This window comes from Cololabis saira, chromosome 14, assembly GCF_033807715.1.
Source record: "Cololabis saira isolate AMF1-May2022 chromosome 14, fColSai1.1, whole genome shotgun sequence".
Classification (NCBI taxonomy): domain Eukaryota; kingdom Metazoa; phylum Chordata; class Actinopteri; order Beloniformes; family Belonidae; genus Cololabis; species Cololabis saira.
In genome coordinates this window covers 22,451,255-22,476,923 of record NC_084600.1, presented here as the reverse complement: position 1 = coordinate 22,476,923, position 25,669 = coordinate 22,451,255, and the positions used below count along the sequence as shown (strand labels likewise).

General features: G+C 41.6%; 1 protein-coding gene across 1 annotated transcript in view; it reads right to left on the bottom strand.

The window, feature by feature from the left end:
- The window catches only part of med13a (mediator complex subunit 13a), a 78,682-nt gene that overhangs the window by 19,541 nt on the left and 33,472 nt on the right, over positions 1-25,669 (bottom strand). Inside the window, exons 5-13 of the mRNA XM_061740168.1 lie at positions 17,020-17,165; positions 10,749-10,946; positions 10,459-10,653; positions 10,173-10,335; positions 8,172-8,282; positions 6,110-6,850; positions 4,675-4,891; positions 922-952; positions 203-324 (exon numbers count right to left, since the gene is read on the bottom strand). Coding sequence (XP_061596152.1) covers positions 203-324; positions 922-952; positions 4,675-4,891; positions 6,110-6,850; positions 8,172-8,282; positions 10,173-10,335; positions 10,459-10,653; positions 10,749-10,946; positions 17,020-17,165 — 1,924 coding nt within the window. The remainder of the gene's footprint in view (positions 1-202; positions 325-921; positions 953-4,674; positions 4,892-6,109; positions 6,851-8,171; positions 8,283-10,172; positions 10,336-10,458; positions 10,654-10,748; positions 10,947-17,019; positions 17,166-25,669) is intronic.

The following is a 25,669-nucleotide window of genomic DNA, read 5'->3' as shown; positions in this document are numbered from 1 at the left end:
AGTCAGTATCACCCGTGACATCTTGTTAGATTAATAGCGGTGAGAAGTGAGTATTTTCAGCTGATGAAGGGCAGAGTGGAAGCACTGCTCCAACAAGGATCCCAGTGGAAACTGGCTCTTACACACACACACACACGCGCTGCGCCAGATCACGCTCTGTAATCGGATAGCTGCTGCAGTGTGAACCAAGGTCTGCACTCACCGCCATGTCATCCTCATCTGAGTTGAAAAGGTTGTCCAGGTCGTTGATGGACACCGCCAGGTCTGTCTCGTGGATGAGACTGGTGGAGGCCATGCGGTTGTGGGCAGCTGCACGCTGAGCATCTGTTCACACAAACACACAAGATGTTCACACTAAACATTTCTGGATTCAGTCTTATTATCCATGGGTGGATCCTGGCCGCTTAAGAACTCAATGAAGCAAATATTTAGCTTTCAGCTATTATTGTTTATTTGGACTATGGGGGTGGGCCTCAATTTACTTTTATTTTAAATCAAAGAGGAGGTAGATTTTCTTTTAAATCATTGCTTTTCCAAATCCTTGTGGCATGAAAAGTTTGTTGCACGAGATTTGGATAAGAAATAAACAAGAATGACTGTAACATATTTAGGCAAAGAACGTAGTTTCTGTCATGGACATAAAGAGTGAAAACTGGAACAGACAAGTTTTATTCACCATGACAACTCCCAAATCAGAACACACAGTGGGATTTAGATCACACTCCCTGATGTCCCCATCCAGGATTTCTGAGGGGAAAAATATGACTGTGCTGCCGTCTTGGCCAGAACACTCTTGTAAAAAATATTATTAACCTCATTCAGATTTTACTGCCTAAATAAAGGTTATAATACATTAAAAACAGGTCTGTGTCTGAGTGATGACTGCAGAGGGAATAGTTGGGAAATAAAGAAGCGCCTCACCATCTGATGGACCTGATCCTCCATCTTCACCCTGTTGAGAAGGAAACAAAGAATACAAACAGTTTTATACATATACCTTCAGTGTGGACTGGGAAAAGATCTGGTAATGTTTCCAAGATGTTGTAAAGTTTCCATTAGTACAAGTTACTATTAATAAAGTAGATGAATGGACTTAAATGAATGACCTGTTTGAGAAGTTTAAATATTTAGCAGTCAGGATTAAGTTGCAATTCTCCGTGAATACAGTTACACCCAGGCGCCTCCACTTGAAAACAATGTGAACAATATACTGTAGCCATCAGTTCCAGCCACACATCCTGAGTGTGCGTGTCGAATGATTCCTGTATGCGAGTGTGTGCTTTGCTGACTGACTGGGTGCTGAAAGTACTTGAATTCAACATTTAGTAGAGAGATTTAAATAAAAGATAAAAATAAAAACTTGCAGGAGTATTTTCCCTGAGGATATCCTCATTAACTGGGATGTGTGTGAAAACACTGGTAGCAGCATTGTAAAGACTGCACTATACAAAATGTTGAAAGCGCAGCTTCTCCCATTTACCTCACACAAACATATACAACCTCAGCACACAGCCAGATGAACACACCCCACTTAAATACTCAGCAGTTTTTACCGCAGATTCCTTTCTACCCCTAAACAGGTCGTGCTGTGACAGTATCATGTCTGCTTCAGCTCTGGTTCTGCCAAATACCCTCAGCCCTGGAGATCCTAGATCCTTTTCTATTTCCCTCCCACCGACCAATTAAATAAGATGTGGGATGTGTAAAATTAAAAAAAAAAAAAAAGAAAACTTAAACAAAGCAATATGATAATTCAAATGCGTTTGCAGTTTACTTGATAGAATAGACAATACAAACTTGGACTTTAGTTCCTAATCTTTCACCTAACTAGCAGTTACTTCATGTCCTTGTGGACATTTACGTGAATTTAATGACATCAGTTCAAACAGTTTTTTTAAACTTATTTTTCCTCTCTTTTTTTTATTAAGTTGGATATTGCTTTTTTTTAATAGTCTTGTTATTTGATACACTATTATGTTTACCTTACTATCACTTTATATTAACTATAAAGTGATATAGAAGGACCTGTAACCTGGTACACATTTGAAGAAATGCTAAAGTTACATTTACAGTAAATATTTTATTACGAAAAAGATTTTTCACTTCAAAATTAAAAAGTTATTTTGTCTAATGCCAATGTCAGTTACATTACAGTTCAATCAACATGATGAACTTGATAGAATAGTAAATCTGAATTGCTTAAGAGAATCCAAATGGGTGCATCCCTACTAACAACAATGGTTTTTCCAATCAGAGAAATTTAGAAAAAACAACAAATGCTCATCGTGCAGTAAAGAGGAAAATTGGACGGAAACCGAAGACCAGGGTGGAGGGACTGCTTCTCTCCACTGTGGCAAATGGGATTTCCAGCACAGACCGGAGTGAAATCATGATCCAAGGAATGGCTTCTTAGTCTCCTGCCCAGACATCAATATCTAGGAGGGCTGGCGGCGTGTGTGTGCTCGTAAGACTGGCGGTGTGTACACAGTGTGCAGGGCAGATCTAGCTGGGGAACAGGACTGTTATGTCCTTGCCATTGATTTCATTACGCTCCAGGGCTATTCTCTGAGTAACGCAGGCTTTAATCTGTCTCTCTTAAAGGCCTAATCCCACCGGTACACAAATGCATACCAAGGCCGCAATCTATAGGCAGCAATAATGCCTTAACCCCTTATCAATAACTTAGCCTTGGGTGGGATAGTGAGTCTTGTAAAGATTCTTTACATATTGAAAAACAGTGTTTGACTCCAAAAGTGCCAGCATGAAAACAAAACAGTCTATTTTTTCTTCCTGATTCATCTAAATCTGTTTGTGTGATACCCTGTACTTAATTCAGCAGGTGTGCCACTTCTGGGCAGTTATCAGATGATGTGTCCATTAAAGCCCGAGTCACATGGCCAGCAGTGCAGTCAATAGCTCTCCAGTTAAGAGACTGCTCCATCGCTGCTTGATGCTATGATATTGTTCATACCGGATCTCAGCGCTTTCGCCAGGTAACAGAGTGGTTTAATATTCTGATGAGGAATGAATGCCGGATGTTTGCTGAGCTCAAAGCTCATTTGCTCAAGAAAAGAATAAAATGGCTGAGAATTATTACTTTATCTCAGACACATTTTGATACAGTCATCCATCTTGGGGAGACGATGTGATAACATTTACAGGCACAATAATGAAAGCATTTCTCAAGAGAAGACAGCTACAACACTTATGGAATTAACAGTTAAAGTAAAAGTTAGGCAGTAAAGCGAATCCACATGTCTGCACAGACAGCCGCAGGTATGTGGTGGATTTACGCACGCCACATAAAGCTGACAAATGGTAGAGTAGCGCCACTGTGCAGACGGCTCCTCGGGGACTCTTCCCCCCAACACAGTGGCAAAGATGGGGGGCCATGCAGTGTTCTTAACCAGACTGTGGGTAAAGAAAATATTTGCATGTGCTTTTTATTCTTCAGTGAGCCAAGTTTGTACAAGGCTGTGAAAGGCTGCTGCAAACATGCAGCCTGCACAGAAAAATGTAGCTCCACTCCAGAGCTACAGGTATTACCAAGCTAAGAACAACTAAGGAATATGCTGCAAGGAGGAGGAGGAGGAAGGCTGGATCAAATAAGGAAAACATAACTTAATGGAAATTGGACTGGCCAACTATTTGGCATTCCTTTGGGGGAAAAACAACAATAGTGATTCAGAAATGGTTTCCTGTTCAGTTAGACCTGGCCAGTGACAGCGGATGTACAAAGAAAGTGGTTGCATAGTTATTTTTAGTGCCGCGTTGCAGACTGTGCCCATGTCCCATTTTCTACCTCACTTGCTTCCAGATGTTAAAAATCAGCCTTCTTGCCCCATTTTGCCCCCAAGCAAACTGAGGAGGGTGCGGTTTCCGTCTATATTTCCTCTCAAAAAGCTTCAAACCACTGTGCGACTATTTTTTAAACTGTCACTGCTGTTTTGCAACGAGTCTATCCTGTGGCTGAAAGAGGGATTAAGAGGAGCTGGTGAGCAGCTGATTTCAAAGGGGAGTGGATATTTATTTATTGTGCCAGCCAAGCACAATAAATAAACAAAATGGCAAGTTTGAAAATAACACATGAATGTTCTGATTACTGGTGGATGCAGAGCTCTGGGAACGTCCCCAATGCTGCTCACTACATTTCTACACCATTAATGTAAACCTCAGTAAGAATAATGTAAAGGCCTTAAATGTCACTACATGATAAACTAAACCATGTGGTCTTTACAGACTTTTAAAATTAGGAAAATATAACCTTTACCAGGGCTAAAAACATGTGGAATAGATGTTATACAACACCTAAACCGTATCACACATGAAATGTTAGATTTCTGGTGTGTTTCATCAGAATTTAGCCTTTTTTTTTTAAACTTTTCTGTTAATGATCCACATGCTCCAATCTGGCAAAACTTTTGTGAAAATCTTGATACACCTTCAGCTGCACTTGAAGCACTTTTAATCAGTTTGAATGTTTTTATATCATGCAGACGCTGAAAAAAAAACAAAAGAAAAAAAACAAACTGTTGGACACAACCGGATTCATTGAAAGTAGTGCTTGTCTGAGGAGAATCTGAGTGCTTTGTTGAGTAAACCGTCAAGGTCAAAGTGTGGCACCTTTAGTTTGGTAAAACTATACTTGGCACTTCTGCACCTGGCCTGACTTGCCTTATGTTTCTTCCCCGGCTCTCGCTCTCCTCCTGCCTTATCCTTCTTGTTGGAGAACGTGAACTTGACATCCCCCTCCTCGAAGGCATAGGGGTCCACCTCAGGTTCATGGTCTCCATCAGTTACTGCAGCACATAGGTACTGGTTCTTCCTGGCTCTGTACATTTGAACGCGCTCTTCAGACACCTTTAGTGGCCACTTCGATGTAGACATCACCCTGGAGGAAAAAAAAAAAAAAAAAATGAATGAATGGTCAGGTGTCAGAAATCACAGATCCTATATATTCACTCTTAAATATCTTATTACAAAATTAACTAAACTGAGTATTTAGATGAGTGCTCAGTTTGGCCAGACTGCACCTCATAACATGTCAGCGTTACTACCAGGTTCACCTGCAGAAATACAGATGTCAGAGGCTGTAAACCGTTCTGACAGCTGTCAAGCAGCTGAACCAATGCATCATGTTTGCTGTCAGACTATTATATTTCTGCTAAAAACAAGATGACTGCAGGAGTGCCTGTTCATGCACTCACATACACAGTTCCCACCTGTTGCAGAGGCATCTGTCTTTAAAATCCCTTATGTAACAATGAGTTCTTCCTCGTATGTGGCAGACTAGGAGGGGAAGGGATGGAGGGAATAAAAATGTCTGCTTTACAAAAGAGCTTGGACTGACTCAAGTTATGCATCATTCCTCGCTCTAAATGCCTCCAACATTTCTCTGTGCCACTGCCCGCTCGACATGCTTGTCCAGCTCTGATGCAAGGTGATGGTGTGCAGTGGCCTGGGCAAGAGATTAGCAGCCTTTCAGAGCTGCGGCTGGAAGGATTACAGCTCACTAAAAAAGGCCATCCAAGTTGCTAGCCCCTTGGGATTGCATAACCCGCACAGATAATTCCCCCGCCCAGCCAACCTGCATCCTTCCACAGTCAACAAACCACCAATCACTCTTTCAGCCCACGCTTTTCTGGCTAGCAGCTTTTTTTTTTTGGCTGCTCCTTTCCAGTCCCAGTCAAACTGATAGCCAGAAGACAGGAATCCTATCAGCTCAGAGTATATTACATCAGCTGAGGTTTATCTTAACCTATCATTCTTCTTCCTCTCACTGAGTTTATGTGCAGGAATCAATGTGCTGGCCACGCACATTGTTAATGTATGATGTCAAAAGCACCCATAGCATGAGATTAACATGCTGTGTGCAGCTAAGCACTGCGGCGGCCATTCTAAAGCTGATGAATGGGAGGAGTGGAGAAAGGGAAATCTGAAAAAACAAGAGCGAGAAGGTGGGCTTACTCGACTACAGTGAGCAGCCACCCTGTAGCGAGGAGAATGCAGGGATGGCCCGGATGCCTGACCGAAGCCTCGCCTGGGATTTTTGCGCCAATGTGGGGGACTGAGACAGGGAGAGTATGTACCGACTGGTGGAGATACTCACTCTGTGACTGACACCAGGTCCTGTGATGCTAAGGCCTCGTCCCTCAGCTTGTCCCCAGGCAGCAGCGGCGTGGGTTGCTCGGCTTCCTTCCTCCGGGGCAGGTTGAATAACCTCCACGGCGCGTGGGAGCCGTCATCCTCCAGGTTGACTGCTGCGCCGACGTACACGGTGGGTTCAGGAGGCTCAGAGTAGGCAGAGGTCGCTGAATGCGGGTGGGGATGATGGGAGTGGAAGTGCTGACTCAGACAGTCCGACCCGCCCGGCTCCTCGCCACCCTTCACCCTGACGAGGGAGGGCTCTGGGGGCGGCTGGTAAAAGTGTTGACTGTTGGGGGTTGAGGGGTTCTTCATGGCATCCCCTGATTCCTCTTCACGCTCACAGGGGTGGGGGCTAAGAGGCGGGGGTTGTGGGGAGTTGGCCTGTTCAGAAGGCCCAGTGCTGATCCCCCCACTGTGGAGCTGGGGGGCTTTGGGGATGGAGGTAACATCTGCAGAGCGAAACCTCCCCCCATCCTGACCCCTCATGGCCAGCCTTTGGCCGACTGCTGCGTCTGTCTCTAAGGATGTTTCATCGCTGGTCAGGCTGCGATGATGGAAGGGCGTCTGGGGTCTTTTCTGCTGCTTTTCACCTTTTTCTGGCTTCTCTCCTCCAGTTTTGTGCTTGGTTGGAGGCTGGGAGGGCTGGCCTGCTGACTGAGTTTGACCTGGCGTGCTGCCTGCTCGCTGCTTTACTGATTTGTGTCTGCGGTGCAAAAGACAAACAGGGAAACACAGTGTGATCACACCATGAAACAGCAAGCAAAACAGTGGCAGAGATGGGTGATCAGACAAACCATGAAGATGCCAACTGAGCATTTTTAATGGACACATTTCATGTCTTAGCTTTTCAAAACCCTATAAACAATAGAATATGCATAATTCATGCCCATTATGTAAGGTATAGCAATATGCCACAGCGGCGCTCATCATAGTGGCCAACATGTCGGATCTATGCGTCCAATACGCAACGGTTCAGAAATGCATATGGAACACATCCACCATGAAGGTGGAGTGAAGTGGCATTAATCTGTCACTTCTCCTGGGTCACTATTCAGCAGACCGTTGAGGTTAAATTAATGATGAAAAAGCTGCACCTCTTAAATGAGCAGGAACACTTGAAGGCTTTTCTACACTAAAGAGCTCCTGGCCACGAAATAAGTGATGCAGAGCCACTCATCTCTCTACTGTCAAAGCTTTCAACAAATAAACCAGCCCCAGATGACTGCCCCAACCTGTATCTCAAGTCTGTTCTTCTAGGCTTAGGTGACGTCTGCCTGTATGCACAAAACTAAGTGAATCTAATCCAGGAAAACAAACTTAAATCCATACAAGATGGTACTTGCTTAATAATCGTGATCTGTTTTTGTTTGACAGATCTACCATTGAGGATTTAAGTACACAAACCTCAGCTAACGTGTTAGAAAAGCAATAGACAAGATTGTGTTGGCATGCGTCTCTGGGAAGTAGTGAGCCAAAAGGCCAGTTGACGACTGAGGGATATGGGAGATGGAAGACTGCTGTTTAATTCGGTTATGGCAGTCATTCAGGGACATAAGATGGATAAGAAAATACGAACAATACTGAGATTTTACAGTAAAAGCCTGTGTGTCATTATAGGCTGTTAAGATTTAGAGCCTATGATCACACAAGACTTTCCCTGACCATATTTTGCCGGTAAGGATCCGATGTGATTGATCTCTTCCTGAAGACAAACTGACATTTCAACTACTACAGCCACCTCATTTCACTAATTTTAAAACACATTTGACAGCTTTAGGAACTTTATCAACACAGCAGACCCTGATTGGTCCATATTCTTTCTCCTTGGAATGTTTTCCCTTCAGTGTTAGAAAGAAAACATTTTTTTACATGAATGTACAACCCAGCAAAAGTCACTTACACAAAACAGAGATAAATTAAAGACATATGAAGCCGATAGTGCTTATCAAAGTCTAGACACATAAATTACTAGTGGATATTTTGGTGACTGATATTTCAGAGGTCCTCTGCGGTGACTGACTGACCTGGAACAGTTGCAGTTTGACCTCTGTGAAGATTCTACGAAATCCCAGGCTCCCACTTTGGCCAACACCTCCTCCTCGCTGGTACCACTGGCAGCAGCTGAAAACTTCCGCCTGGAGAAGAAAAAAGAAAAAGAAAAAAGAAAAGAAAGAAAAAACGCATATCAGAACCACATAAATACAACTCAAAAGCTTACAGCTTTGTATATTGTTCCTGTGTTGCAGTGTTGCTTCATAAAACATTTGCAGATTGCGATTTCATCACAATACTTGGAGCGATAATACTTTGGCTGATGAGCCAAAAGCTAAGTGTAGCTGACATTCTGTGCTTGGTCAAGGGGTAACAGATCCTGGGGGGCTCCCAGTGTGTCAGATTCACTGATGCTGCATAACACAATAGACCACAGGACAATACTGTGCACTCGAGCCCAGATTTACTATGGCTCTGGGCTGAGCGCAAACTCTGCTTTGGCGTCATTGTCGATATTTACTAATGAGGCACAGTGGTATGTCAGCACCTCAAAGGAGTGGATATAGCAATTTTTCATCTGGCCCTGATGCTTGTGTATTTATGGGAATTCCCATTCAGAGCGCAAACTGATGGGGGGTGATTATTCAAATAAATCCTGCAGACCGACAACACTATGCAATTGACATTTTGGTCACCAGCACTATTTACTGAAAGAAAACAGCAAGTCTTCTATCATGTGGTTGATGATGTTGCTGCACAGAGGAGGCACAAACACGGCAGGAATGAAAGAAGTTTCTACATGTATTTAGTTGTGATGCAAGATTAACTTTAGTGACACTCAAGATTAGCAGAGTAGATCTGATTATCTTAGTTAGTTAAAATATATTATTTGCCTTAATTAGTTTAATATTATCTGCACTGAGGTGTGATAACAAGGAAGAAGTTGTGCTTGTATTATTGATGAACAACAGGCTCCCGATTGATCTGCGGCTCTGCTCGTTAGTGACTACGCTGATTTGTGTTGCTCCTGCTTGATTGCTTTGGTCTGTAAGGAAATTAGTTTTGTTATGCATGTGTTTGTATCCGAGTTTAGAAAGTCAACCACAGAAATGGACATCTTCAATTTTCAATTTCAAATCCCATGAAAATGTGCCAATCAATCTTTTAACAGATGACACATTGAAAAGATGCCATATAATAAACATCGAATTACACTAAAATGATTAATTAAAACTGCAGCCTTTCATCAACTGTCTCAAATTGGAGTACACTAACATTTTAGACAGTTATGATAATCCCATATTACACTGAGCATTCAGTTCAAGCTAAACATTGATCCAATACTTCTCTGCATGATGATATTTAAATATTGCTTCGATTTGATGTTGCTACTGGGTTCTACTAACAAAAACAATTACAGCGCTTTTTATGTCAATTTCTGATGCAGAAGAACAGATCTTTCTCTCTCTGCCCATTTGCTACATCAACATGTAAAATTAAAACCATAAAAAGGACTCAAACATGTCTCTTCTGATTTAAATGATGTAGACAGAAAACGATCAGAGCATGTCAATGATTTTCTTAAAAATAACCAAGCTCATTTTTGTTGACGGCTTTCCTGAAAGCATAACATAAACTAACAACATCATGTCAAATTGGAGCACATATAAGGGCGCAGATTTCAAAATACTTTTAAACCCGTGCTTATCAAGGAACAGTCAGAAAGTATGTCCACCAGATAGCACACTTCTTCAATCAGACACCTGCATAAACACATAATACGTCTAACAGCTGACAGCAGATGATTGAGTTCAGCTACAGAAAGATGACAGGTTGGGAAAGAAGTTACGACAGAGAAGCCCCCAGCGCTATTTATTAAGTGTCCTGAAATACATCTTCAAACACTGTCAATATTACATGCTCCTTATAATGAATAATAATTAAAAAACAAAACAAACACACACCTCTAGCGCTTTTTATTTATAGTGTGTTGGAACACTGTGTGTCTCTTGAAGACCCGGTGGCAGACTCACTTGTTCTGGGCTTTCTTGATATTGCACTCTTGCCAGACACGCTCCACCACCTGATTGGCTAGCCGGCGTGGAATCTTCCCTCCGTGGTGACTTGTTCTGTCCACGCTGAACACATCACAAGATGAAGGCATCTTTACCCACTTCTGGGCAGTGTGAGAGTCCCCTGGAGAGTGGAAGAGGAAGGTTAACAGACCGTTCTATGAAAAAAGACAAATGCAGCAGACCGTGACTAGGGGAAAAAAATATATATATATCGAGAGGAGACCAAACTTAAATCTCCTCGTACCTGTGTGCATCTCCTCAGGTGACGTGGGAGGTGTGAGGGTCACCAAAGACATGGCAGGCTCTCGCTGCAGAGCAGGCACTTGGTTGCCACCCGTGTAGACGGCAGTGCAGTGGGAGGACCCCACAGGGGCCACAACAGGGATGTCTGACTGGGGCACTAGCACCAGGCAGGCTGGGTATACCATACGCACACCGCCTGCACACGGACAACAAAAACAGATGGACTGATCAGAAACCAAATCAGCCAAACGGGAATCCAAATCTTAAAGCTGATTTTGAAAAGGAACTGACCAACGAGGACCTCTACAGAGGCCAAAGAGTCATCTTCCCAGTCCATGTCCTCCGCCTTGTCCTCCGAAACACCCTTGGCTCTGGGGCTGATGGGATAAAACTGGTTCCACTCCTCAATCAGTTTCTGGGTAGGGGGGTCTGACATCTTGAACGACTGACCAGTCAGGGTTCCGTTGAGGCCAAACGGACTCAGGATCACTAGTCAGAAAAAAAAGGTTGGAGAAGACAGAAAGACAGGTAATAAGCATCAGTCCATATCCATACAGTATCACACTCGCGTTTCCTTCACTTTTGTATTGATTTTATTCCTCACTTAATTTCAGTTGTTTCCCACTTCAACAGTCTTGAAAGATTGAGATATTTATGCTCTTCAGAGGCAGACACTGATACAGATATACATGTAATAATTGTTTTAAACCTAGATTTTTATGCAATGTGTCATGTATTTTCTGTTTGATTTAATGAATCTTCAATCAAGTTTGTGGTGGCTTTATTGTTTTTAAGATGTGAATAGTATGTTGCTTGTGTATAGCCAGGACATGTTGCTCTGAGATGTTAAGTGTCTCAGAGCCTGATTGATTAATTATATACCGTCATTCTTAATGTTTTGCATCTGTCTCTAATTTTTAGCAATCCTTACCACGTCCCTTTATTTATCCTTTTATCATCTTTCCTCTCACGCTGGCCTAAAAGCCCTCAGATTGTCTTTCTTTCTTAGCCTCACACATACGTTCTCATCTTTGATTCTTACTTTCAGACAAAAGAGTCATTTTATCTTGATCCCTTTTCTCCAACACACGTTTTTCGTCACTGTCACTCTGTCATCTTAAAGACCAACAGGGTTCTGACCTTTTTTTACGAGCCAATTATTGGAAAATGCTGGTCTTCCACAGCCCATAAACAGGGCCTTATAAAAGGGGCCACTTCTTGGCAAACAGTGATTTTACAAAAAGAGTCGCAGACAGAACCAATCACTCCGGCTAAAGAGCATCCATCAGCCAAAGCAGATAGCCTCATAAAAACACAATGCATAATGCATACATGTGAGCACAGAAACCATATGCATTTCAAATAGAGACATGCATATACACAGACACATGCACACAGTTTCATCTCTCACTGTGTGTATTATGCACAGGAATGTGGAGACGGAGGATAATGGCTCAACGGCCAGACTGTCTGGGTGGGTGTGGGCACAAGTGTTAGTTAATGTCCCCCTCTGCTCTGCCTTTCTAGTATGTCATTAGCAGACTGTATGGCCTCTGTCCTGAAGTATTGATCGAGTGGCTGGACCGCAAGAAAAAAAAAACCTTTCATGACAGGAAAATGGCAGGGGACAATGAAAAGAAAAGAGTAGGAAACCGAAAGCGAAATGCATCAAGCGTGATGACTGGGGGTGCTTTTCTCAAAGATTTATTTTTGATACACAACTCCAAAAAAACGCTGTGTTATATGCCCATAAAAAAAAAGACTATGAACTACAAAGCTTATAAACCCTTATTGTTTTCACACATTATGAATTTGATGGAAGCTAGTTATGACGTTGACAACAGAAGGCTGGAAAGGTAAACGGTGCTAACAAAAACAAAAAACATATGCACACATGGTGCAACACTTTGCAACCTGTAAGTGTACTGGTAACAGGTTAGTTAAGTCATACACACACCAAATAGAGCATCTCTGAGAGGCTGAGTGCTCAGAAGCAAAGAGGGGTATATTCTCTATCCTGTATCTATATAAACTGTCAAACAATGTCATATTAAAGTTAATCTGCATAAAATTGCAAAGGCTTATAGTACCTCATAAATATAAAAAGATTCAGAGAGTCTGGAGAAACGTCTGTGCGCATGGGTCAAGGACAAAAATAAATACCGGTTGGCCGAGCTCTTTAGGCTCTGTTTCAAAAATAGGAATGATTCTGTCATGGAAATCACTACATGGATCAGGGACACTTCTGCAAATCACTGTCCAACTACGCAATCCACCAATACAGGTTCAAGGTATCAAGGTATTGTGTATGGTTTTATGAGACTTTGAAATTCTTGCATTTTGTTTGTATTAACATTTCATGCTGTGTTGCAAAATTATTTTAAAAGCAGGTTATCTGCAGTAACTGCAAAGTAATTTTATATTCAGTAATTACCCATTAATGCACTCCTTTTTTTAAAGTAGTAACAGAGCCTGTGCTTCCCATCGAGGTATCTGCCAGAACCCATTTAGGATTCCAGCTCACTGATACTAGTCTCAGTATTCAGCAGTCACCATCTTCCCATCAAATGAATTATATTAACTTGCTGCTGCTGTGAGCCATGTTTTTCCCCCAACTGCCCCAGTTTCTCCGCTTTCTGTGGTGATTTTTACTGTAACACAGGCAGCCACCGAGAACAGTTACCACTGCAGTCTAGACGAACTACCCCGACCCCCCCGGCCCATCCTCAGTGAGTTGTTCAGGCTTAGCAACAGTGAGTGCAAAGATAGGGGCAACAGGCTTCACACCTCCAACTGCAGAGCAAGATAACAAGCTCCGTAACTATGCCCTGCTGCTTTGTGAGTAAACCGTACACAACATATACACTACAGCGGAAAAATCACATAACATCTGTAGCTACTGATGTACCAATGAGTGACCTTTTATGCTTGGTTTCTCTGCAAACAAATGCACAGAGCTTTTCTCCTGTTGCATTTCCTGACAAAGTAGGTGCTTCAAGGAGCGCTGCAGTATTTAACTGCACCCCCCTGTTACTATGGCAACCCCACTTGTTGCCAAATCGACCTGGAGTGAATTTTAAAAAGGACTTTAACTATGATGGAGAAGGTTTGGACATTTTTGCTCTCAATTATTTTTGGATAAACAGATCCAACACTTGTGGGTACCTCGTGGATGTGTAGGGAGTAAAGGCAATGTTCTCCTCTGTCAAATGAGTCTGGATAGCCTTCAGAAGATATAGAATGTCTTTAAAAGTCATAAAACATGTTGCTCTGCCCCGCAGCAGTTTGGACCACACTACAAACCACACTATCACAGCACATTTATTTATGTTACCATACACAATAACGTCCAGCTATAGGGGATTATGTTAACCTTGATATTCAGCCTCGCTGCTTTTGCGTTTCATTTCTGCCTTTCCTGCTGCGTAAAGATTCTAATGACCGGAGGCCAGTTGCGGACGAAAGATCAAATTCAGCACAATTATACAATTATATAGAACTGGTTTACCCCCCATCACCAACCCACCTCCCCCATCATCCTCCATCCCTTCTGCCCCACTCTCAGGCCGTGAGTGTATCTCTGGCTCCCTGAAGACATGTCAAATGTGCTCAGCTCAGTGTAATGGGCTGAGAGTTCATTACATTCACTCTGCGCCCTTTTATGAGGTCACATCCTGGAGAGGTCAGCGTGCCCGAGTGCTCTGCTGCACAGTAAACCAAGCTTGGCAGAGGTGAGTGGGGAGAAGGAAAGGGGGGGTTGGTGGATGGATGAAAGGCGGTGGAAGTCAGCCCTTCCTGAACGCTACGCTTGATTAGCCAGGAGGAGATACACTGCAGCAGGGAAAACACACACCTGCACATACTCAACATGTTGGAGATAAAACACACACAAGCTATAGAGATATTAACTATAGGTGCTTCAAGTACAAATTGATGATTAAAACATCAATGATCAATATCAAGATAATTCATAGTTCAGGATTCAAACCATAAGCAGCTTTTATTAACAAAAGAAAAAAAAAAGATGGGTGTTTTTGTGTTTATATATATGTCACACATCAATGCATTATGTAATGACTACTTATTAGCTGGTGACTGCACAGCAATGATCCAAAATGACTAGCAGAAGCCATCAGCGGCCCTACAGGAATCCAGATGGGGAAATAGTCCAGGCACTAGTCAACTGAGGGGGTACTATCACATTCCTTCAGGAAGATCCAACAACGCTGGTTGTACAGGAATCATGACAGTAAACACAGGAGGAAGAAGTCTCACAAAATCCTCCTGTTCAATTCCATGCAACATTAATTTTGGGCACACACAGTTCTGTGTGTATTATCTTGGGTCTGGAACAAGTAACGCGGTAAGTCAAAGTTGAGAACATTTATGTTGCTAAATGAAGCTCAGAGAGCATTTAGGAGAAGTAGATACATTAACCTGTTTTATATTTCTGAATATCATGCAAGGTGCTTATAACCAGACAGGCGGAAAAACTCAGCATTACTGAACAGTGATGGTTCAAGAAGGTCTTAAGTTTTAGCTTAATTTAAATGCGGAGCCTCATTTGCAAGAACAATCCTGCGTGTTAACTACATTTAAAAGTAGTGACAGCGACCAGGAATTAAGCAATTGTTATTCTGTTTATTTTACATTAAGTTCCTGATTAGGGCTGTAGCAATCGAATAATTTGGTAATCGAGTAATTGAAAAAAAAAAAACGCACTTTTGCTTAATTAAAGCCCAATTATAAATACACAATAGAAAACAAAACAGATCACTTAATAAAAGCAACCAATTTGTTTCTTTTCTAAGAAAAATTACTATTTATTTACATATCATGCAAAATAGTAAGCTGTTTGTAAAATTTTCCAATCGAAATAACTAAAATTACTTATATTAAATAAATAAAATTAAATAGTATCAAAAATAAAATAAAAACTGTCATTAAACACTGCTTTTAAATTGTGCATCTTCACATTCAGAACCAATACGTTTAAACAGCAATGCTTGGTTGTGGACCGGTAAGACAAGAATCTTACACAATGAGGACCGGGACCTTGACTTTTAATTCAGAATGATCCCACGGCTTTAACATCTTCCGTCTCTTACTCTTATTACTTTCTCTTTACGGAGTTTGCTCATTGTCGCTGTCACTATTTTTGGACCCGGTCCGCCATCTGTCCAACAAAACTGTTCACGTCTTTTTCATCTTCTTTATAGAAAACGCATACGTGTAAGCATGTTGTTTCATACTAGAAATAATCCGTGCGAAACTTGAACGTTGAATTTATTTTTTAATTAAACGAAGCTTTAAGGCAGAGGAAATTCCTCGATGACTTTCTGTAACAGAGTTACTCGAGGAATCGTTGGAGCCCCATTTCTGACGACAAACTGCTCAGCTTTTACAAAAGTCTTACCAGTGACGCACAATCCTTATCTTGCCATCATTTTATGGATTAAAACCGCTGCATACAACTGGATAATGTTTTTATGATCATCTCTGATGGGGTGACTAACATTTGTGGAAAATAATAATCTGATTATGAAGTCGTACTCCTCAGAAAGAGCAGAACTTCCTTTCCCACAGAGGTAAGACAGAATGTATATTATAGTATTTACACAGTCATGTCTAGGTGTGAGAGACAAATGTAAGCACGCAGTAGTTTTGGGACTACACTGCATTTGGCCTGAGGTGGGCAATGAAGGAATATCATTAGCGTTGCTCTTTTATAACGACACTCCAGTATAATTTAAAGTGACTGTGTGGGCTATTCTTTCAAATTGGCTGCCAGCCAATCCGTAATGAAAGACAGTCTGACAGGAGAATATATGTACTCTATCTGGATGCTCAATGCAGCACTTACACATTTCAATCAAAATCATTTAAAATAACATTCTTTTTCATGTTTACAACAAGAACATAAGTCTTGTTTGTGCTCCAATCTTACTTTGACATATGACATGGAGCTGTTTAAATCTTTATGACTAACCTGTTATTGGGTATAACTAAATAAAGTTGTAAAAAGAATAATCCTAAAAGGTAATGCGTACTCCATTGTTTAGTCATTTCAATTTCAGATACGATTGGTCCACTGAATGTGAGCCATCAGGATGCACTGCACGCATGTCATTTCACAAAATAATTCATGTTAAAAGTAATTGCTTAAACCAAGAGGGGAAAAAAAGGCAATAAAAGCAATTGGCTGCAGCCCCGTTGGCTGCTTCTGCAGACAGGACAGGTCTGTGTAGTAACACAAATGTAGGGTCTCCAGTGGGCAGTCAGCTGCTGAAATAGGAAATGCCATGGCAGTGTTGATGCTTTAGTCCAGAACACAAGCTTCTCTCTCATAAAAAAAACAAAAAACAAAAAAAATCGCACCCCTCACCAAAGATTTGTGTCAAACTCCACAAATCAAAGGGACACCAGACCACAGGCCAAATGTTCAATGACTGATCAAACTTTCTCAGAACATCTGGGTATGATGCGCAACAACATTGGGTCCCATGTTTTTTAACACTATAACGAGGTTGCACAGCCGGTGCAGCATGACACACACACCCACCTTGAAATGGACTGGATGCTTGCTGGGCCAATGTGAGGTGCTCCTCGGTTAGATGGTAGATGGGCTGGTGCTGGTTGATCTCCACACTGGTGCACACATTACTCTCCCCGTGTAAGAAGAAGGTGAAGGCGCAGGACAGGTGCTCGCTGCAAGGAAAAAAAGGGGGTAAGAGGTTTCAAATAATAAAAATAATAATCTTTATTTGTCATTTTGCCATTTTTCCGGTGCCTGGTGACCAATTAGGGTTAAGGGCCTTGCTCAGGGGCCCAAAGTAGTTCACCTTGGTTGCCATCCTGGGGGCTTGAACCTGGGTCCTCCAGATGTACACATTAAGAGTACATGTCTCCCATTTGAGCCTCATTACCTGCCATACACATTTTAGGATCCATTTTAAATTGATTATATCTATGTGCTTTTAAATATCTCAATAGTCTTGCCCTTCTTCACCTCTCTGAGCTGCTACATCCTTTCACGCCCACTCATTCTCTCAGGTCAGCTGATCGGCTGCTCCTGAGCATTGCAAAGACTAAAGGTAAGTTCAGAGGGACCATGCATTTGCTCGGTACACTGTCTGTTGTTGTAATATTTTACTTCAAACTTGTTTTATTCGCATTTTAATATCTTATGCTAGTTGTGCATTTCATGTTTTCATTACTTATGCTTCAGCACAGCACTTTGGTTCACTGCAATTGTTTTTATAGTGCATTATAAATATTGTTGGTATGGTGTATGAAATGAACTCCAACAGAAGGCGGGTTGAGAAGCGACTGATGTGTGCTGATCAGATCACAGAGATCATGTTCCTGTTTTAAAAACAGTGAAAGCAACATCTTTTATTTAGTTATCTCTATTGAAAATAAATAATTGTGAGCAATTCCTTAAATATAAAGACGCATGCAATTTCAAATCAGGATTGTTGACAAATGCTCAAGTGGGGATGGAAACAGTCAACAAAGCTTTGCACACAAGTGCATGTGTGGTGCTGTGTGCAAAACAAAGGGGCAAGTCCTGGCTAACCCTGGCATTGCAGCCAATAAGCTCAGCAACAAAATAGCACCTACTCTCACACATGTACACACATAACAGCTCCTCTTCTTACGATGCCTGCCTGTGCCAGTCTGACCTCAACGGCACACAACAGAGAAGACAAACTACAGAGGGGAAGGGAAGACAAACTACAGAGGGGAAGGGAGGACGAGCAAGGAAGAAGGAGAGCAGGGTAAAATGCAGTGCATTGTCTGGGGGATTTCGACTCTCTGCCAACATAAAGCCATGCAAAGACACAGAAAAAAGAAAATGCAGGAGGCACCACAAGCAACTGATGACCAAATAAGAGTGAATGCAGTAATATTTGGAAGTGGATCAAAGGGTTCCTCATCCGAGGATTTGGTTAAGAAAATATCAGTCTTTCTTTCCCCATCTCTGTTGCTCTGACACACCTAGACTGCAGAAGATTAAAGAGCAGGAGCGAAACCGAAAAAGAGAGAACCTGAGCAACACAATATCACCTGGAAGAAAAAAAAACGAAGAAAAAAAAAACAAGATCATCTAATGTCAGCTGGAGGGAGCTTGTACACCTTTACTGTATTGTGGCTCTTAATTAACAATGTTCCTCAGCTGAACACCTGACTGGGAAAATCGAACAACATTTTCAATCAATACAGCTTTTAAAAACAACATTTTCTTTAACGTCAATTAAATATTAATCACAACTCTCTATATGAATAATTGCCATAGAGTGAGCACACAGCCCACTAACATACAGTACCACCACACTGGCTACACAGCCATTTACCATCCGAGCTCTTTATTACTGCCGACATCTTTCCACCGTGGTTTGCGTTAAAAACACACCTGTATGCTCCGAATCTGCAAACTGGAAACACTCTGCTCACAGCCACTAATGATGAGTTAATCAAATGTATCTGATGAGCAGCACTACTTACAATGCTAATCCCTACAGAATCAATAAGGGTGTACAGTTTCTGCATTTCAGTGTTTATAGTTTTGCTGAAATAAATGAATGACTTTATTTCATGTGATGATACCTAACATGACTTCCATAATTTGTGTTCGGTTACAGCTTCGAGGATCACTGGCTGTTCATGCACTGCTCACATGTGGACCTTCTGTGTTTCCACCTGTGCTTCTTTGTAAAAAGGTAACTGGACAGAACGTTTCGGCACAAATAAACCAGCTGGTGATGAGCTGAAGTGTTTTCCTCTTTATCAAACATAAAAGACAGCAGCGGTAGCTGGCTGTGTGCCTTTTACAGATCTTCAAATTGGCTGTTCATAATGTTTCACAAATGGTCCACGCATCCCACAGTCAGCTGTGCATAGAAAGTAGCAACACATATTTCAAATAATCAAAGTCAACTTCTAAAGTTGTGAGTAGGAGTTGCATGTGGTAAACATGCCTTTGTGTTTCTCTGCTGAGATATACTAACAGATGTCTATATAAATCTGCATTTTACTGTACCTGATAAAAACCTGTGTGTGACAGCGGAGGAGTCAGCAGTGCAAATAAGTGATAATCGTTATGCTAATGCAAAAGATTAGGTTTCACTTATGCTCACTTGGCAACTTACAAAAACATTTAGCTACGCGCTCATTATCTTTAACAGACAGTAATTTTCATTTTCTTTCGTTAAAGAGGCAAGAGGGCTAGTGGAGGACAATATAAAACCACCACTAATTATCGTTAATGAGCAACTTGGTCATACACTAGAATTTCACTTTGCTGGAGTTTGTGACGGCTCCAAATGAGCGCTCTGTGGACATTATGTTACAGGTGGTCTATTTTGATGTTATTTCACAGTTTCCATACAGGTAGGTGTAAAATCATCAAAATACCTGACAAATACCAGGTGAAGCTATATTTTCCCCATATCAAACTTTCTACTAAGGTTAGAAGTTAATTCAAGGTTAAGATCCCCCTTGATTCTGGTCTAGACTCACACATTTAATTCCCTTAATTTTTACTTAATTGGTTATTAAAGAATAAGTGTTTAAAATACATAAAATGTTTCACACACCGTCTTTGTTTATACCAGGTTTAATTGCCCAGTAAGTAAAGTGGAATTAAGAATAAAATACTGGTAAGAAAAGAAGGAACAAAAGGCAATTATGAGCAGTCACCTGAAGAAAAGCAGAGGGCTAAACGCCAACAGAAGAAGAAAAATACTGGTGAGCAGCCAGATCAAGCTATGAAAAGACATCTGGGGAATTCAGCCACATGTTGGCACAAAAAGTAAATTTTGCTGAGATTTTTGTTTGGAAGGTGGGTCACTACAACTCAGGTATCCAAGTAGTAAATTATACTACTTTGCAGTGTGCTGGGGGGTAGGGGAGGGGAGTACTTCGGGTGCCAAGATCAAATTGTAAGGTATTATTCCAACTAATGAACACAGCAAGCAGTTGTGACCACTGAGGGACAAAATGTGCAGGTTTGTTCTGCAGACGTCAATAAAAAGACAGTGTGCCATTCTTTACTCGCGTGCAAAGAAAACCTGACACTACACATTCACACGTACTGTATCAGTGCTGGCAGGACACTTGTAAGCTTAAGGTGGAGAGCTGCCATCTGTGGCTCAGCAGGCAGAAGTACAACTCAGCTCTCACAAAACAGTCACAGTACCGTGACCAGATCTAAATCAATGTCTTTTACAAATGTGACTGTACAGATTGCGGTGTCAGCTGGAAAGTTAAGAAGATTATCAGATATGCCAGATGTTGACATTTAAGCATTCTCTGCATCATCGCTACAAAAACATGCCTTTAAATATCTTAATGTTACATAACAGCTCTGTTTGCCGAATTAAAATGTTCAAATTCAGAGTTGAGGCATTAAAAGAAAAAAGCGTCTGTTCCTTTTCTGTGCGCTGAGTTTGTCAAGCGACTTAAGTGAAAGGGCTGGGTCATATGTCAACAGGTGCTCCATCAGCTCCCGGCCAAGTTAGCACTGCAGCATCAACAGCAACAGATGACACATTTCCTCGCCACTGCCTCCCACTGACACACATACACACACACACACACACACACACAAAAAAAGGGATTTAGTAAAGCTTGCACTGCGACAAAGTACAGCAGAGGCCAATTTAATCTGTTAGTCTCTGTACTGGTGTGTTCATTGTCCCGTCCACGGTGGCACACACAAACACATGGAAACATACCAATTCAAGCCATCAGCAAACAGCCACAGCCTGCAGCTGCAAACACGAGCTCACACACACCACAGCATGTGGGAAACAAGCATACTGGTAAACAAAAGCGGCCATGCATGATGGGAAGGCCTGTATGAGGGTCAAGTGCAGGAAACCACAACACCCCCATATACATTTGTACTTTCATCAGTGATAAGAGTTAGATAAGAAAATTATATCTGGGAGGCTACAACCAGTAGATCAGTAAACTAGCTTAGACTTAAGGTTAGAAACTGGGGGAAACCGCCTGGCTGTGTCTGGAAAGAGCTAACAAAAATCAGCTTACTTCAATTTTTTTAAGACTCAAAATTTAAATACATGTACTCACTCACTCATAGGGCTGGGCGATTTTGGACAAAAATAAAATCCAGATTTTTTTCTCTGAAAACCCGATTTTCGATTTCTATTTTTTTGGTAAAACTACAAAAGACAATGGAATAAATTGTTTCAAATATTTTATCTTTATTTTTAAAGAAAAATAGCAAACAAATTTCCCTATTGGGAATTAAGTGCAATTGAAAGATACTGTAAATCCTCCTTGAGTTTAGTAAAGTGACAACATTTACAATTTTCTTGACCAAACAAAGATGACTAGACGAGCTCTGTTTGTAATGCAGCCAGCTACAAAAAAGGAAAAATCGATTTTCAGATTTCCTTTTTTTAACCTCACTCACTCACTCACTCACTCACTCACTCACTCACTCACTCACTCACTCACTCACTCACTCACTCACTCACTCACTCACTCACTCACTCACTCACTCACTCACTCACTCACTCACTCACTCACTCACTCACTCACTCACTCACTCACTCACTCACTCACTCACTCACTCACTCACTCACTCACTCACTCACTCACTCACTCACTCACTCACTCACTCACTCACTCACTCACTCACTCACTCACTCACTCACTCACTCACTCACTCACTCACTCACTCACTCACTCACTCACTCACTCACTCACTCACTCACTCACTCACTCACTCACTCACTCACTCACTCACTCACTCACTCACTCACTCACTCACTCACTCACTCACTCACTCACTCACTCACTCACTCACTCACTCACTCACTCACTCACTCACTCACTCACTCACTCACTCACTCACTCACTCACTCACTCACTCACTCACTCACTCACTCACTCACTCACTCACTCACTCACTCACTCACTCACTCACTCACTCACTCACTCACTCACTCACTCACTCACTCACTCACTCACTCACTCACTCACTCACTCACTCACTCACTCACTCACTCACTCACTCACTCACTCACTCACTCACTCACTCTTAAAAAATCACTTGTTTCATTTAAAAACTTGATGCGTTGCCTATGGTTCTCCAGGAACTCCCTCAGGGTCCTGATTCATGGCACATCATGTCCGTTACATTATGTATGCAGCACAGTATGTATGAGCTGGTGTACACAAAAATGCCTGTTTGTCAAGACGGGACATTCCCCACTTCGTTTGTTTGCCATTACAGGAGAAGAACAGTCCATTTCTCTCCTGCTTCACACCTAGCTGCTGTGTTAAACAGTCTTCAAAACAACTTGACAGAATATTGTGTTTGTTAACAACATTCGCGGGATCTAATTTCACATTTTCATGTGCCCCGTGTTGCGTCTGTCATGTTGAGAGAGCGTATAAGGGAGAACAAGGTTGCCACCGCAGCCACGAGATGGTTTAATCATCGGTTTTTCGTTCACCTTCTTTCCTCCCTTCTCTGCTCTTCATCTATTAACTGGCAAATTGCTGCGACTGCTCTCTGATCTGCTCTCTCCTTTTTGTCTACTTCTTGTCACAGACACTCGCTCATTCCGATCGTCCACAGCGGTACTCCCCACACCATTTCTCAGATGCAAATAGTCGGTGGCCTTTAGCTCAGTGAGGAGACAATAAGATAATCCAGTGAGGATTTGAAGGTGAGCCACATACAAAAGAGGGCAGGTGGGCAAGTTTGCCTTCAGCAGGGATGACATAGAAGTGTGGTGCCAGAGACCAGCAGTGCCCAGTGTAGCAGCAGGGGGGAGATCAGAGCAAGGGAGGGAGTCATGTGGGGCTGACAGCCTGCATCAGTGTCTCAAGGATGCTCTGCTACAATCATGTGGAAATAAATTACTCTTTCAATGCTAAGGATTTGTCCATTAGGCTTTTATAGAAAACTAAAACATAAATCTGGTCCATACCAGGTCTAAAAATTGGGTTTAACTACCTCAGAAGAAAAACAACACGTGCCATGTGCAGTGTTATTTCACAAAATCTTAATGCAGAGTGTGAAACACCAAATACAACTTTACTGCTTGCACATGTACTAAGAGGATAGATAGCAGTCAGATGCTGCTAATCAAATGCTCTTGATTAACTCATCATCGACAAGTATGTGTCTGTTTAGGTGTGACTTGGCACGATGCCAAGGAGGAAAGGCATCAACTATGATCTTATGAGCTCAATTGCTGCTGGCCATCAATCAGGGGAGGTTTATACGTCCATTTCTAAAAGAGTTTATCATTCTACAGGGAGAAAGATCATTCACAAGTGGAAAGCATTCAAGCAGAGTTGTCAATCTTCAGAGCACGGATGTCCCAGCAACCTCACAACAAGGTCAGACTTGCAGTAAAGAGATATTTAAAAAACACTCAAGAGCGCCATCTCAGAATCTACATTTAGCATGTTAAAGGCTGGAAGACACAACATGAAAATGTTAGAGTTGCAAGTGAGTGTACTTTTACACGCATCACTAAACCAGATGAGCAGATTAACCATCAAACACTTTAGATTTCTAATTAATAAATCAATTTGTATTAAAGCTTTTTTTCTTGGTGACATTTCTCCGTCTCAGAATTCTTGATGCTTCAGTCTCCTCAAACACTTTTTAAATCACAGGACAGACATTTGTCAAAAATCTGAATCTGCTTTTTCTGACTATTCCTGATTTAGTAATCTGTCAATCATTTTTGCAAGTTACAAAATGGCCTAATTTTATATTTTCTACTTAAGCAACAGATTTGAATTTGTAGTTGGTTGGTGATAAAATACAAGACTTTTCTCTCTGAAAGCGATTACTATGAGGGAGACAATATCTCACCATCTTCCATGGTTTTTGTATGAAGGCTTGCCACCAGAAACATCTGAGTCTTATTGTTCATGAAAATGGCAAAAAGTGGTTATCGTGTAGCCGGACAATATTCAAATTAATTATTTCTTATTCTAATGTGAAATAAATTAAAATATTTTGCCCTTTTGAATCAATGGATTATAGTTTGACGGATCAATATGCATCAGTGGCATTTTTCATTGAGTTTTATTTCAGCTGTTTAACCACTTTTGCTGCATTATTCTGTTCTCCAAATATGTTCACTGAGGAAATTCTCCCACAGGACAACATGATGTTTGGGTTGTCTGTTAGCTTTAAAGAAAAAATGTTTATGTAGTCATTTCAAAGCGTTGCTTCAGTGTTTTAAAACCGCTCCACTTCTGAAAAAGATGAACCAGTAGATGCTGAGTATTGTGCTTTTCTGTTAAGTTTGACAAATTCCTGTGTTTGCACTTGACAGACGGTTTCAGAGCAATATAGAACTTGATCTGAGGTGAATCCAGTCTCTTGTGGAGTGTGGGTGGGTTGGGAGAAAAGGAAAGTGCTGTAGAACTGTGACATTCCACAGATGCTTGTTGGGCTTGGCTGGCTACGCTCTAAGAACTGACCTTCCGTTTAGCTGATCTACACTTTCCTCAGTACAACAACAAATGTGGCTTCCTCTGAGAAAAAGACACTCATCCCATGCCGGCCATTTTCCTTTACTTTGGAGCAGTTACCTCTAATCTGCCTGGTGCATAAATATATTCCACTCATGGCGGCTTGTTATTGTGATCTGGGGTGTGGAAACATGTTTTGACTGGTCAAGTTCAGCTGCAGTGACAGGATGTGCTGTTATAGGCACCGCTTCTGACAAGACATTACGATGCAAAGATTTAGTATTTAAGCTTATAACATGCAGCGCTGCTCTAAAGAGAAAGGAGACAAATATTCCTGAAGAATATCATACTATTTTAGCTGACGTGATTGCTTGCATCATAGCCATAATTCAAAGAAAAACACTGACGACCGAAAGGCACCACACACTTGTTTTTTTTATATGAAATGCCACATTAGAGTTGATGGGAGACAGGACTTATAATTTTTGTTATTTGTGCCATGCTGCTTAAAAGAGAAACATAACAAAGAGGGCGGACAGAAAAAAAGGGATGACGCTGGTAAACAGCAGTGAATCAGAGGACACATTTCCAGAATGATATAATCTTCCCTACTGTCTGGCCACCTGACTGCTGGGAAACAACAGCACTGCCTCCTGCCAGAATGACACAAACACCAAAACGCACAAGGCATGCAGAGACACACCAGATAAAGCTCCAGCGCATGTTTAACAGAA